General features: G+C 44.1%; 1 protein-coding gene across 1 annotated transcript in view; it reads left to right on the plus strand.

Annotated features, from left to right (window-relative positions):
• LOC124027197 (ankyrin-3-like) overlaps nt 1–15135 on the plus strand; it is a gene marked incomplete at its 3' end in the record, with an annotated part of 44629 nt that overhangs the window by 7980 nt on the left and 21514 nt on the right. The window contains exon 4 of the mRNA XM_046339666.1: nt 14273–14371. Within this exon, the coding sequence (XP_046195622.1) occupies nt 14273–14371 (99 nt within the window). The remainder of the gene's footprint in view (nt 1–14272; nt 14372–15135) is intronic.

Consider the following 15135-nt stretch of genomic DNA (forward strand, 5'->3'; position numbering starts at 1 on the left):
GTGTGTTTGATAGAACCCTGGTACCTAACCTGTGTGTTTGATAGAACCCTGTTACCTAACGTGTGTTTGATAGAACCCTGGTACCTAGCCTGTTTGTGAAGTAACATTTCTAACCTGTTTGTGAAGTAACATTTCTAACCTGTGTGTTTGATAGAACCCTGTGTCATGCAGGTGAATGAGGACCCAAAAGCGACTTGGCGAAAACAGAGTATTTAATCCAGAATAAACTTTACAAAACAAAAAGCATAATACTACACGTAAAGACAAGAACAGACTGGAGACTTGATCGAGAACTGCAGGTTGCCTCGGGAAGGCACTTGAACCTAGCAGACTCAGACACCTGCTCACCACGCAGCATCTGAGGGAAACACGACACGACAGGGCAAAACATTGACACAGCACGGTGAATTCTAAATGAGGATCCGACAGGGCAGGTACGGGAAACAAGGAGTGAAATAGGGACTCTAATCAGGGAAAAGGATCGGGAACAGGTGTGGGAAGACTAAATGATGATTAGGGGAATAGGAACAGCTGGGAGCAGGAACGGAACGATAGAGAGAAGAGAGAGCGAGAGAGTGAGAGAGGGAGGGGGAGAGAGAGGGATAGAAAGAGGGAAAGAACCTAATAAGACCAGCAGAGGGAAACGAATAGAATGGGAAGCACAGGGACAAGACAAGATAATAAATGACAAAACATGACAGTACCCCCACTCACCGAGCGCCTCCTGGCGCACTCGAGGAGGAATCCTGGCGGCAACGGAGGAAATCATCAATGAGTGAACGGTCCAGCACGTCCCGAGACGGAACCCAACTCCTCTCCTCAGGACCGTAACCCTCCCAATCCACTAAGTATTGGTGACCCCGTCCCGAGAACGCATGTCCATGATCTTATGTACCTTGTAAATAGGTGCGCTCTCGACAAGGACGGGAGGGGGGAGGGAAGACGAACGGGGTGCGAAGAAAGGGCTTAACACAGGAGACATGGAAGACAGGATGGACGCGACGAAGATGTCGCGGAAGAAGCAGTCGCACAGCGACAGGATTGACGACCTGGGAGACACGGAACGGACCAATGAACCGCGGAGTCAACTTACGAGAAGCTGTCGTAAGAGGAAGGTTGCGAGTGGAAAGCCACACTCTCTGGCCGCAACAATACCTAGGACTCTTAATCCTGCGTTTATTGGCGGCTCTCACAGTCTGTGCCCTGTAGCGGCAAAGTGCAGACCTCACCCTCCTCCAGGTGCGCTCACAACGTTGGACAAACGCTGAGCGGAGGGAACGCTGGACTCGGCAAGCTGGGAAGAGAATAGAGGAGGCTGGTAACCCAGACTACTCTGAAACGGAGATAACCCGGTAGCAGACGAAGGAAGCGAGTTGTGAGCGTATTCTGCCCAGGGGAGCTGTTCTGCCCAAGACGCAGGGTTTCTGAAAGAAAGGCTGCGTAGTATGCGACCAATCGTCTGATTGGCCCTCTCTGCTTGACCGTTAGACTGGGGATGAAACCCGGAAGAGAGACTGACGGACGCACCAATCAAACGACAGAACTCCTCCAAAACTGTGACGTGAATTGCGGGCCTCTGTCTGAAACGGCGTCTAACGGGAGGCCATGAATTCTGAACACATTCTCGATAATGATTTGTGCCGTCTCCTTAGCGGAAGGAAGTTTAGCGAGGGGAATGAAATGTGCCGCCTTAGAGAACCTATCGACAACCGTAAGAATCACAGTCTTCCCCGCAGACAAAGGCAGACCGGTAATGAAGTCTAGGGCGATGTGAGACCATGGTCGAGAAGGAATGGGGAGCGGTCTGAGACGACCGGCAGGAGGAGAGTTACCCGACTTAGTCTGCGCGCAGTCCGAACAAGCAGCCACGAAACGGCGCGTGTCACGCTCCTGAGTCGGCCACCAAAATCGCTGGCGAATAGACGCAAGAGTGCCTCGAACACCGGGATGACCAGCTAACTTGGCAGAGTGAGCCCACTGAAGAACAGCCAGACGAGTGGAAACAGGAACGAAAAGGAGGTTACTAGGACAAGCGCGCGGCGACGCAGTGTGCGTGAGTGCTTGCTTAACCTGTCTTTCAATTCCCCAGACTGTCAACCCGACAACACGCCCATAAGGAAGAATCCCCTCGGGATCAGTAGAAGCCACAGAAGAACTAAACAGACGGGATAAGGCATCAGGCTTGGTGTTCTTGCTACCCGGACGGTAAGAAATCACAAACTCGAAACGAGCGAAAAACAACGCCCAACGAGCTTGACGGGCATTAAGTCGTTTGGCAGAACGGATGTACTCAAGGTTCTTATGGTCTGTCCAAACGACAAAAGGAACGGTCGCCCCTCCAACCACTGTCGCCATTCGCCTAGGGCTAAGCGGATGGCGAGCAGTTCACGGTTACCCACATCATAGTTGCGCTCAGATGGCGACAGGCGATGAGAAAAATAAGCGCAAGGATGAACCTTATCGTCAGACTGGAAGCGCTGGGATAGAATGGCTCCCACGCCTACCTCTGAAGCGTCAACCTCGACAATGAATTGTCTAGTGACGTCAGGAGTAACGAGGATAGGAGCGGACGTAAAACGTTCTTTTAGAAGATCAAAAGCTCCCTGGGCGGAACCGGACCACTTAAAACACGTCTTGACAGAAGTAAGAGCTGTGAGAGGGGCAGCAACTTGACCGAAATTACGAATGAAACGCCGATAGAAATTAGCGAAACCTAAAAAGCGCTGCAACTCGACACGTGACCTTGGAACGGGCCAATCACTGACAGCTTGGACCTTAGCGGAATCCATCTGAATGCCTTCAGCGGAAATAACGGAACCGAGAAAAGTAACGGAGGAGACATGAAAAGAACACTTCTCAGCCTTTACGTAGAGACAATTCTCTAAAAGGCGCTGTAGAACACGTCGAACGTGCTGAACATGAATCTCGAGTGACGGTGAAAAAATCAGGATATCGTCAAGATAGACAAAAACAAAGATGTTCAGCATGTCTCTCAGAACATCATTAACTAATGCCTGAAAAACAGCTGGCGCATTGGCGAGACCAAACGGCAGAACCCGGTACTCAAAATGCCCTAACGGAGTGTTAAACGCCGTTTTCCACTCGTCCCCCTCTCTGATGCGCACGAGATGGTAAGCGTTACGAAGGTCCAACTTAGTAAAGCACCTGGCTCCCTGCAGAATCTCGAAGGCTGATGACATAAGGGGAAGCGGATAACGATTCTTAACCGTTATGTCATTCAGCCCTCGATAATCACGCAGGGGCGCAGAGTACCGTCCTTCTTCTTAACAAAAAGAACCCCGCCCCGGCCGGAGAGGAAGAAGGCACTATGGTACCGGCGTCAAGAGACACAGATAAATAATCCTCGAGAGCCTTACGTTCGGGAGCCGACAGAGAGTATAGTCTACCCCGAGGAGGAGTGGTCCCCGGAAGGAGATCAATACTACAATCATATGACCGGTGAGGGGAAGGGAGTTGGCTCGGGACCGACTGAAGACCGTGCGCAGATCATGATATTCCTCCGGCACTCCTGTCAAATCGCCAGGTTCCTCCTGAGAAGTGGGGACAGAAGAAATGGGAGGGATGGCAGACATTAAGCACTTCACATGACAAGATACGTTCCAGGATAGGATAGAATTACAAGACCAATTAATAGAAGGATTATGACATACTAGCCAGGGATGACCCAAAACAACAGGTGTGAAAGGTGAACGAAAAATCAAAAAGAAATAGTCTCACTGTGGTTACCAGATACTGTGAGAGTTAAAGGTAGTGTCTCAAATCTGATACTGGGAAGATGACTACCATCTAAGGCAAACATGGGCGTAGGCTTGTCTAACTGTCTGAAAGGAATGTTATGTTTCCGAACCCATGCTTCGTCCATGAAACAACCCTCAGCCCCAGAGTCAATCAAGGCACTGCATGTAGCACCCGAACCGGTCCAGCGTAGATGGACCGACATAGTAGTACAAGATCTAGATGAAGAGACCTGAGTAGTAGCGCTCACCAGTAGCCCTCCGCTTACTGATGGGCTCTGGCCTCTTACTGGACATGAATTAACAAAATGTCCATCAAATCCGCAATAGAGGCACAGGCGGTTGGTGATCCTCCGTTCCCTCTCCTTAGTCGAGATGCGAATCCCTCCCAGCTGCATGGGCTCAGTCTCAGAGCCAGAGGAGGGAGATGGTTGCGATGCGGAGCAGGGAAACACCGTTGATGCGAGCTCTCTTCCACGAGCCTGGTGACGAAGATCTACCCGTCGTTCTATGCGGATGGCGAGAGCAATCAAAGAGTCCACACAGGAAGGAACCTCCCGAGAGAGAATCTCATCTTTGACCACTGTGTGGAGTCCCTCCAGAAAACGAGCGAGCAGCGCCGGCTCGTTCCAGTCACTAGAGGCAGCAAGAGTACGAAACTCTATAGAGTAATCCGTTATGGATCGATCACCTTGGCATAGGGAAGCCAGGACCCTAGAAGCCTCCCCACCAAAAACTGAACGGTCAAAAACCCGAATCATCTCCTCTTTAAAGTTCTGGTAATTGCCTCCCAGATAGCTGTGCCCCACTCTCGGGCCCGGCCAGTAAGGAGTGAAATGACGTAAGCAACCCGAGCTCTCTCTCTAGAGTATGTGTTGGGTTGGAGAGAGAACACAATCTCACACTGGGTGAGAAAGGAGCGGCACTCAGTGGGCTGCCCGGAGTAGCAAGGTGGGTTATTAACCCTAGGTTCTGGAGGCTCGGCAGGCCAGGAAGTAACAGGTGGCACGAGACGAAGACTCTGGAACTGTCCAGAGAGGTCGGAAACCTGAGCGGCCAGGTTCTCCACGGCATGGCGAGCAGCAGACAATTCCTGCTCGTGTCTGCCGAGCATGGCTCCTTGGATCTCGACGGCAGTGTTACGAGCGTCTGTAGTCGCTGGGTCCATTCCTCGGTCGGATCCTTCTGTCATGCAGGTGAATGAGGACCCAAAAGCGACTTGGCGAAAACAGAGTATTTAATCCAGAATAAACTTTACAAAACAAAAAGCATAATACTACACGTAAAGACAAGAACAGACTGGAGACTTGATCGAGAACTGCAGGTTGCCTCGGGAAGGCACTTGAACCTAGCAGACTCAGACACCTGCTCACCACGCAGCATCTGAGGGAAACACGACACGACAGGGCAAAACATTGACACAGCACGGTGAATTCTAAATGAGGATCCGACAGGGCAGGTACGGGAAACAAGGAGTGAAATAGGGACTCTAATCAGGGAAAAGGATCGGGAACAGGTGTGGGAAGACTAAATGATGATTAGGGGAATAGGAACAGCTGGGAGCAGGAACGGAACGATAGAGAGAAGAGAGAGCGAGAGAGGGAGGGGGAGAGAGAGGGATAGAAAGAGGGAAAGAACCTAATAAGACCAGCAGAGGGAAACGAATAGAATGGGAAGCACAGGGACAAGACAAGATAATAAATGACAAAACATGACACCCTGTTACCTAACCTGTGTGTTTGATAGAACCCTGGTACCTAGCCTGTTTGTGAAGTAACATTTCTAACCTGTTTGTGAAGTAACATTTCTAGCCTGTTTGTGAAGTAACATTTCTAACCTGTGTGTTTGATAGAACCCTGGTACCTAACCTGTGTGTTTGATAGAACCCTGGTACCTAACCTGTTTGTGAAGTAACATTTCTAACCTGTGTGTTTGATAGAACCCTGGTACCTAACCTGTTTGTGAAGTAACATTTCTAACCTGTGTGTTTGATAGAACCCTGGTACCTAACCTGTTTGTGAAGTAACATTTCTAACCTGTGTGTTTGATAGAACCCTGGTACCTAGCCTGTTTGTGAAGTAACATTTCTAACCTGTGTGTTTGATAGAACCCTGGTACCTAGCCTGTTTGTGAAGTAACATTTCTAACCTGTGTGTTTGATAGAACCCTGGTACCTAGCCTGTGTGTTTGATAGAACCCTGGTACCTAGCCTGTTTGTGAAGTAACATTTCTAACCTGTGTGTTTGATAGAACCCTGGTACCTAACCTGTTTGTGAAGTAACATTTCTAACCTGTTTGTGAAGTAACATTTCTAACCTGTTTGTGAAGTAACATTTCTAACCTGTTTGTGAAGTAACATTTCTAACATGTGTGTTTGATAGAACCATGGTACCTAGCCTGTTTGTGAAGTAACATTTCTAACCTGTGTGTTTGATAGAACCCTGGTACCTAGCCTGTGTGTTTGATAGAACCCTGGTACCTAGCCTGTTTGTGAAGTAACATTTCTAACCTGTGTGTTTGATAGAACCCTGGTACCTAACCTGTTTGTGAAGTAACATTTCTAACCTGTGTGTTTGATAGAACCCTGGTACCTAGCCTGTTTGTGAAGTAACATTTCTAACCTGTGTGTTTGATAGAACCCTGGTACCTAGCCTGTTTGTGAAGTAACATTTCTAACCTGTGTGTTTGATAGAACCCTGGTACCTAACCTGTTTGTGAAGTAACATTTCTAACCTGTGTGTTTGATAGAACCCTGGTACCTAACCTGTTTGTGAAGTAACATTTCTAACCTGTGTGTTTGATAGAACCCTGGTACCTAGCCTGTTTGTGAAGTAACATTTCTAACCTGTGTGTTTGATAGAACCCTGGTACCTAGCCTGTTTGTGAAGTAACATTTCTAACCTGTGTGTTTGATAGAACCCTGGTACCTAGCCTGTTTGTGAAGTAACATTTCTAACCTGTGTGTTTGATAGAACCCTGGTACCTAGCCTGTTTGTGAAGTAACATTTCTAGCCTGTTTGTGAAGTAACATTTCTAACCTGTTTGTGAAGTAACATTTCTAACCTGTTTGTGAAGTAACATTTCTAACCTGTTTGTGAAGTAACATTTCTAACCTGTTTGTGAAGTAACATTTCTAACCTGTTTGTGAAGTAACATTTCTAACCCGTTTGTGAAGTAACATTTCTAACCTGTTTGTGAAGTAACATTTCTAACCTGTTTGTGAAGTAACATTTCTAACCTGTTTGTGAAGTAACATTTCTAACCTGTTTGTGAAGTAACATTTCTAACCTGTGTGTTTGATAGAACCCTGGTACCTAACGTGTGTTTGATAGAACCCTGGTACCTAACCTGTTTGTGAAGTAACATTTCTAACCTGTGTGTTTGATAGAACCCTGGTACCTAACGTGTGTTTGATAGAACCCTGGTACCTAACCTGTTTGTGAAGTAACATTTCTAACCTGTGTGTTTGATAGAACCCTGGTACCTAACCTGTTTGTGAAGTAACATTTCTAACCTGTGTGTTTGATAGAACCCTGGTACCTAACTTGTGTGTGAAGTAACATTTCTAACCTGTGTGTTTGATAGAACCCTGGTACCTAACCTGTTTGTGAAGTAACATTTCTAACCTGTGTGTTTGATAGAACCCTGGTACCTAACCTGTGTGTTTGATAGAACCCTGGTACCTAGCCTGTTTGTGAAGTAACATTTCTAACCTGTGTGTTTGATAGAACCCTGGTACCTAACCTGTTTGTGAAGTAACATTTCTAACCTGTGTGTTTGATAGAACCCTGGTACCTAGCCTGTTTGTGAAGTAACATTTCTAACCTGTGTGTTTGATAGAACCCTGGTACCTAACCTGTTTGTGAAGTAACATTTCTAACCTGTGTGTTTGATAGAACCCTGGTACCTAACTTGTGTGTGAAGTAACATTTCTAACCTGTGTGTTTGATAGAACCCTGGTACCTAACCTGTTTGTGAAGTAACATTTCTAACCTGTGTGTTTGATAGAACCCTGGTACCTAGCCTGTTTGTGAAGTAACATTTCTAACCTGTGTGTTTGATAGAACCCTGGTACCTAGCCTGTGTGTTTGATAGAACCCTGGTACCTAGCCTGTTTGTGAAGTAACATTTCTAACCTGTGTGTTTGATAGAACCCTGGTACCTAACCTGTTTGTGAAGTAACATTTCTAACCTGTGTGTTTGATAGAACCCTGGTACCTAGCCTGTTTGTGAAGTAACATTTCTAACCTGTGTGTTTGATAGAACCCTGGTACCTAGCCTGTTTGTGAAGTAACATTTCTAACCTGTGTGTTTGATAGAACCCTGGTACCTAACCTGTTTGTGAAGTAACATTTCTAACCTGTGTGTTTGATAGAACCCTGGTACCTAACCTGTTTGTGAAGTAACATTTCTAACCTGTGTGTTTGATAGAACCCTGGTACCTAGCCTGTTTGTGAAGTAACATTTCTAACCTGTGTGTTTGATAGAACCCTGGTACCTAGCCTGTTTGTGAAGTAACATTTCTAACCTGTGTGTTTGATAGAACCCTGGTACCTAGCCTGTTTGTGAAGTAACATTTCTAACCTGTGTGTTTGATAGAACCCTGGTACCTAGCCTGTTTGTGAAGTAACATTTCTAGCCTGTTTGTGAAGTAACATTTCTAACCTGTTTGTGAAGTAACATTTCTAACCTGTTTGTGAAGTAACATTTCTAACCTGTTTGTGAAGTAACATTTCTAACCTGTTTGTGAAGTAACATTTCTAACCTGTTTGTGAAGTAACATTTCTAACCCGTTTGTGAAGTAACATTTCTAACCTGTTTGTGAAGTAACATTTCTAACCTGTTTGTGAAGTAACATTTCTAACCTGTTTGTGAAGTAACATTTCTAACCTGTTTGTGAAGTAACATTTCTAACCTGTGTGTTTGATAGAACCCTGGTACCTAACGTGTGTTTGATAGAACCCTGGTACCTAACCTGTTTGTGAAGTAACATTTCTAACCTGTGTGTTTGATAGAACCCTGGTACCTAACGTGTGTTTGATAGAACCCTGGTACCTAACCTGTTTGTGAAGTAACATTTCTAACCTGTGTGTTTGATAGAACCCTGGTACCTAACCTGTTTGTGAAGTAACATTTCTAACCTGTGTGTTTGATAGAACCCTGGTACCTAACTTGTGTGTGAAGTAACATTTCTAACCTGTGTGTTTGATAGAACCCTGGTACCTAACCTGTTTGTGAAGTAACATTTCTAACCTGTGTGTTTGATAGAACCCTGGTACCTAACCTGTGTGTTTGATAGAACCCTGGTACCTAACGTGTGTTTGATAGAACCCTGGTACCTAACCTGTTTGTGAAGTAACATTTCTAACCTGTTTGTGAAGTAACATTTCTGACCTGTGTGTTTGATAGAACCCTGGTACCTAGCCTGTGTGTGAAGTAACATTTCTAACCTGTGTGTTTGATAGAACCCTGGTACCTAGCCTCTGTGTTTGATAGAACCCTGTTACCTAACGTGTGTTTGATAGAACCCTGGTACCTAGCCTGTTTGTGAAGTAACATTTCTAACCTGTTTGTGAAGTAACATTTCTAACCTGTGTGTTTGATAGAACCCTGTTACCTAACCTGTGTGTTTGATAGAACCCTGGTACCTAGCCTGTTTGTGAAGTAACATTTCTAACCTGTTTGTGAAGTAACATTTCTAACCTGTTTGTGAAGTAACATTTCTAGCCTGTTTGTGAAGTAACATTTCTAACCTGTGTGTTTGATAGAACCCTGGTACCTAACCTGTGTGTTTGATAGAACCCTGGTACCTAACCTGTTTGTGAAGTAACATTTCTAACCTGTGTGTTTGATAGAACCCTGGTACCTAACCTGTTTGTGAAGTAACATGTCTAACCTGTGTGTTTGATAGAACCCTGGTACCTAACCTGTTTGTGAAGTAACATTTCTAACCTGTGTGTTTGATAGAACCCTGGTACCTAGCCTGTTTGTGAAGTAACATTTCTAACCTGTGTGTTTGATAGAACCCTGGTACCTAGCCTGTTTGTGAAGTAACATTTCTAACCTGTGTGTTTGATAGAACCCTGGTACCTAGCCTGTGTGTTTGATAGAACCCTGGTACCTAGCCTGTTTGTGAAGTAACATTTCTAACCTGTGTGTTTGATAGAACCCTGGTACCTAACCTGTTTGTGAAGTAACATTTCTAACCTGTTTGTGAAGTAACATTTCTAACCTGTTTGTGAAGTAACATTTCTAACCTGTTTGTGAAGTAACATTTCTAACCTGTGTGTTTGATAGAACCATGGTACCTAGCCTGTTTGTGAAGTAACATTTCTAACCTGTGTGTTTGATAGAACCCTGGTACCTAGCCTGTGTGTTTGATAGAACCCTGGTACCTAGCCTGTTTGTGAAGTAACATTTCTAACCTGTGTGTTTGATAGAACCCTGGTACCTAGCCTGTTTGTGAAGTAACATTTCTAACCTGTGTGTTTGATAGAACCCTGGTACCTAACCTGTGTGTTTGATAGAACCCTGGTACCTAACCTGTGTGTTTGATAGAACCCTGGTACCTAACCTGTTTGTGAAGTAACATTTCTAACCTGTGTGTTTGATAGAACCCTGGTACCTAACCTGTTTGTGAAGTAACATTTCTAACCTGTGTGTTTGATAGAACCCTGGTACCTAACCTGTTTGTGAAGTAACATTTCTAACCTGTGTGTTTGATAGAACCCTGGTACCTAGCCTGTTTGTGAAGTAACATTTCTAACTTGTGTGTTTGATAGAACCCTGGTACCTAACCTGTGTGTTTGATAGAACCCTGTTACCTAACGTGTGTTTGATAGAACCCTGGTACCTATCCTGTTTGTGAAGTAACATTTCTAACCTGTTTGTGAAGTAACATTTCTAACCTGTGTGTTTGATAGAACCCTGTTACCTAACCTGTGTGTTTGATAGAACCCTGGTACCTAGCCTGTTTGTGAAGTAACATTTCTAACCTGTTTGTGAAGTAACATTTCTAGCCTGTTTGTGAAGTAACATTTCTAACCTGTGTGTTTGATAGAACCCTGGTACCTAACCTGTGTGTTTGATAGAACCCTGGTACCTAGCCTGTTTGTGAAGTAACATTTCTAACCTGTGTGTTTGATAGAACCCTGGTACCTAACCTGTTTGTGAAGTAACATTTCTAACCTGTGTGTTTGATAGAACCCTGGTACCTAGCCTGTTTGTGAAGTAACATTTCTAACCTGTGTGTTTGATAGAACCCTGGTACCTAACCTGTTTGTGAAGTAACATTTCTAACCTGTGTGTTTGATAGAACCCTGGTACCTAACGTGTGTTTGATAGAACCCTGGTACCTAACCTGTTTGTGAAGTAACATTTCTAGCCTGTTTGTGAAGTAACATTTCTAACCTGTTTGTGAAGTAACATTTCTAACCTGTTTGTGAAGTAACATTTCTAACCTGTTTGTGAAGTAACATTTCTAACCTGTTTGTGAAGTAACATTTCTAACCTGTGTGTTTGATAGAACCCTGGTACCTAACCTGTGTGTTTGATAGAACCCTGGTACCTAGCCTGTGTGTTTGATAGAACCCTGGTACCTAGCCTGTTTGTGAAGTAACATTTCTAACCTGTTTGTGAAGTAACATTTCTAGCCTGTTTGTGAAGTAACATTTCTAACCTGTGTGTTTGATAGAACCCTGGTACCTAACCTGTGTGTTTGATAGAACCCTGGTACCTAACCTGTTTGTGAAGTAACATTTCTAACCTGTGTGTTTGATAGAACCCTGGTACCTAACCTGTTTGTGAAGTAACATTTCTAACCTGTGTGTTTGATAGAACCCTGGTACCTAACCTGTTTGTGAAGTAACATTTCTAACCTGTGTGTTTGATAGAACCCTGGTACCTAGCCTGTTTGTGAAGTAACATTTCTAACCTGTGTGTTTGATAGAACCCTGGTACCTAGCCTGTTTGTGAAGTAACATTTCTAACCTGTGTGTTTGATAGAACCCTGGTACCTAGCCTGTGTGTTTGATAGAACCCTGGTACCTAGCCTGTTTGTGAAGTAACATTTCTAACCTGTGTGTTTGATAGAACCCTGGTACCTAACCTGTTTGTGAAGTAACATTTCTAACCTGTTTGTGAAGTAACATTTCTAACCTGTTTGTGAAGTAACATTTCTAACCTGTTTGTGAAGTAACATTTCTAACATGTGTGTTTGATAGAACCATGGTACCTAGCCTGTTTGTGAAGTAACATTTCTAACCTGTGTGTTTGATAGAACCCTGGTACCTAGCCTGTGTGTTTGATAGAACCCTGGTACCTAGCCTGTTTGTGAAGTAACATTTCTAACCTGTGTGTTTGATAGAACCCTGGTACCTAACCTGTTTGTGAAGTAACATTTCTAACCTGTGTGTTTGATAGAACCCTGGTACCTAGCCTGTTTGTGAAGTAACATTTCTAACCTGTGTGTTTGATAGAACCCTGGTACCTAGCCTGTTTGTGAAGTAACATTTCTAACCTGTGTGTTTGATAGAACCCTGGTACCTAACCTGTTTGTGAAGTAACATTTCTAACCTGTGTGTTTGATAGAACCCTGGTACCTAACGTGTGTTTGATAGAACCCTGGTACCTAGCCTGTGTGTTTGATAGAACCCTGGTACCTAACCTGTTTGTGAAGTAACATTTCTAACCTGTGTGTTTGATAGAACCCTGGTACCTAACCTGTTTGTGAAGTAACATTTCTAACCTGTGTGTTTGATAGAACCCTGGTACCTAGCCTGTTTGTGAAGTAACATTTCTAACCTGTGTGTTTGATAGAACCCTGGTACCTAGCCTGTTTGTGAAGTAACATTTCTAACCTGTGTGTTTGATAGAACCCTGGTACCTAGCCTGTTTGTGAAGTAACATTTCTAACCTGTGTGTTTGATAGAACCCTGGTACCTAGCCTGTTTGTGAAGTAACATTTCTAGCCTGTTTGTGAAGTAACATTTCTAACCTGTTTGTGAAGTAACATTTCTAACCTGTTTGTGAAGTAACATTTCTAACCTGTTTGTGAAGTAACATTTCTAACCTGTTTGTGAAGTAACATTTCTAACCTGTTTGTGAAGTAACATTTCTAACCTGTTTGTGAAGTAACATTTCTAACCTGTTTGTGAAGTAACATTTCTAACCTGTTTGTGAAGTAACATTTCTAACCTGTTTGTGAAGTAACATTTCTAACCTGTTTGTGAAGTAACATTTCTAACCTGTTTGTGAAGTAACATTTCTAACCTGTGTGTTTGATAGAACCCTGGTACCTAACGTGTGTTTGATAGAACCCTGGTACCTAACCTGTTTGTGAAGTAACATTTCTAACCTGTGTGTTTGATAGAACCCTGGTACCTAACGTGTGTTTGATAGAACCCTGGTACCTAACCTGTTTGTGAAGTAACATTTCTAACCTGTGTGTTTGATAGAACCCTGGTACCTAACCTGTTTGTGAAGTAACATTTCTAACCTGTGTGTTTGATAGAACCCTGGTACCTAACCTGTGTGTGAAGTAACATTTCTAACCTGTGTGTTTGATAGAACCCTGGTACCTAACCTGTTTGTGAAGTAACATTTCTAACCTGTGTGTTTGATAGAACCCTGGTACCTAACCTGTGTGTTTGATAGAACCCTGGTACCTAACGTGTGTTTGATAGAACCCTGGTACCTAACCTGTTTGTGAAGTAACATTTCTAACATGTTTGTGAAGTAACATTTCTAACCTGTGTGTTTGATAGAACCCTGGTACCTAGCCTGTGTGTGAAGTAACATTTCTAACCTGTGTGTTTGATAGAACCCTGGTACCTAGCCTGTGTGTGAAGTAACATTTCTAACCTGTGTGTTTGATAGAACCCTGGTACCTAGCCTGTTTGTGAAGTAACATTTCTAACCTGTGTGTTTGATAGAACCCTGGTACCTAGCCTGTTTGTGAAGTAACATTTCTAACCTGTGTGTTTGATAGAACCCTGGTACCTAACCTGTTTGTGAAGTAACATTTCTAACCTGTGTGTTTGATAAAACCCTGGTACCTAGCCTGTTTGTGAAGTAACATTTCTAACCTGTGTGTTTGATAGAACCCTGGTACCTAACCTGTTTGTGAAGTAACATTTCTAACCTGTGTGTTTGATAGAACCCTGGTACCTAACGTGTGTTTGATAGAACCCTGGTACCTAACCTGTTTGTGAAGTAACATTTCTAGCCTGTTTGTGAAGTAACATTTCTAACCTGTTTGTGAAGTAACATTTCTAACCTGTTTGTGAAGTAACATTTCTAACCTGTTTGTGAAGTAACATTTCTAACCTGTTTGTGAAGTAACATTTCTAACCTGTGTGTTTGATAGAACCCTGGTACCTAACCTGTGTGTTTGATAGAACCCTGGTACCTAGCCTGTGTGTTTGATAGAACCCTGGTACCTAGCCTGTTTGTGAAGTAACATTTCTAACCTGTGTGTGAAGTAACATTTCTAACCTGTGTGTATCTCTGAGTTCCAGAGGGGAGAGACGGCGCTCCACATGGCAGCGAGGGCCGGCCAGGCTGGCGTGGTCAAATACCTGGTTCAGAGTGGAGCCAGAGTGGAGGTCAAGGCCAAGGTAGGACTGGAGAAAAACCCCATACTGACTGGAGAAAAACCCAATACTGACTGGAGAGAATCTCCCATACTGACTGGAGAAAAACCCAATACTGACTGGAGAAAAACTCCCATACTGACTGGAGAAAAACCCAATACTGACTGGAGAGAATCCCCCATACTGACTGGAGAGAATCCCCCATACTGACTGGAGAAAAACCCCATACTGACTGGAGAAAAACCCCATACTGACTGGAGAAAAACCCCATACTGACTGGAGAAAAACCCCATACTGACTGGAGAAAAACCCAATACTGACTGGAGAAAAACCCCATACTGACTGGAGAAAAACCCCATACTGACTGGAGAAAAACCCCATACTGACTGGAGAAAAACCCAAATATTGACTGGAGAGAATCTCCCATACTGACTGGAGAGAATCCCTCATACTGACTGGAGAAAAACCCCATACTGACTGGAGAGAATCCCAATACTGACTGGAGAGAATCCCCATACTGACTGGAGAAAAACCCATACTGACTGGAGAGAATCCCCCATACTGACTGGAGAAAAACCCCATACTGACTGTAGAAAAACCCCATACTGACTGGAGAGAAACCCAATACTGACTGGAGAGAATCTCCCATACTGACTGGAGAAAAACTCCCATACTGACTGGAGAAAAACTCCCAATACTGACTGAAGAGAAACCCAATACTGACTGGAGAGAATCTCCCATACTGACTGGAGAAAAACTCCCATACTGACTGGAGACAAACCCAATAC

The sequence above is a fragment of the Oncorhynchus gorbuscha genome, unplaced genomic scaffold, assembly GCF_021184085.1.
Source record: "Oncorhynchus gorbuscha isolate QuinsamMale2020 ecotype Even-year unplaced genomic scaffold, OgorEven_v1.0 Un_scaffold_2987, whole genome shotgun sequence".
NCBI lineage: Eukaryota > Metazoa > Chordata > Actinopteri > Salmoniformes > Salmonidae > Oncorhynchus > Oncorhynchus gorbuscha.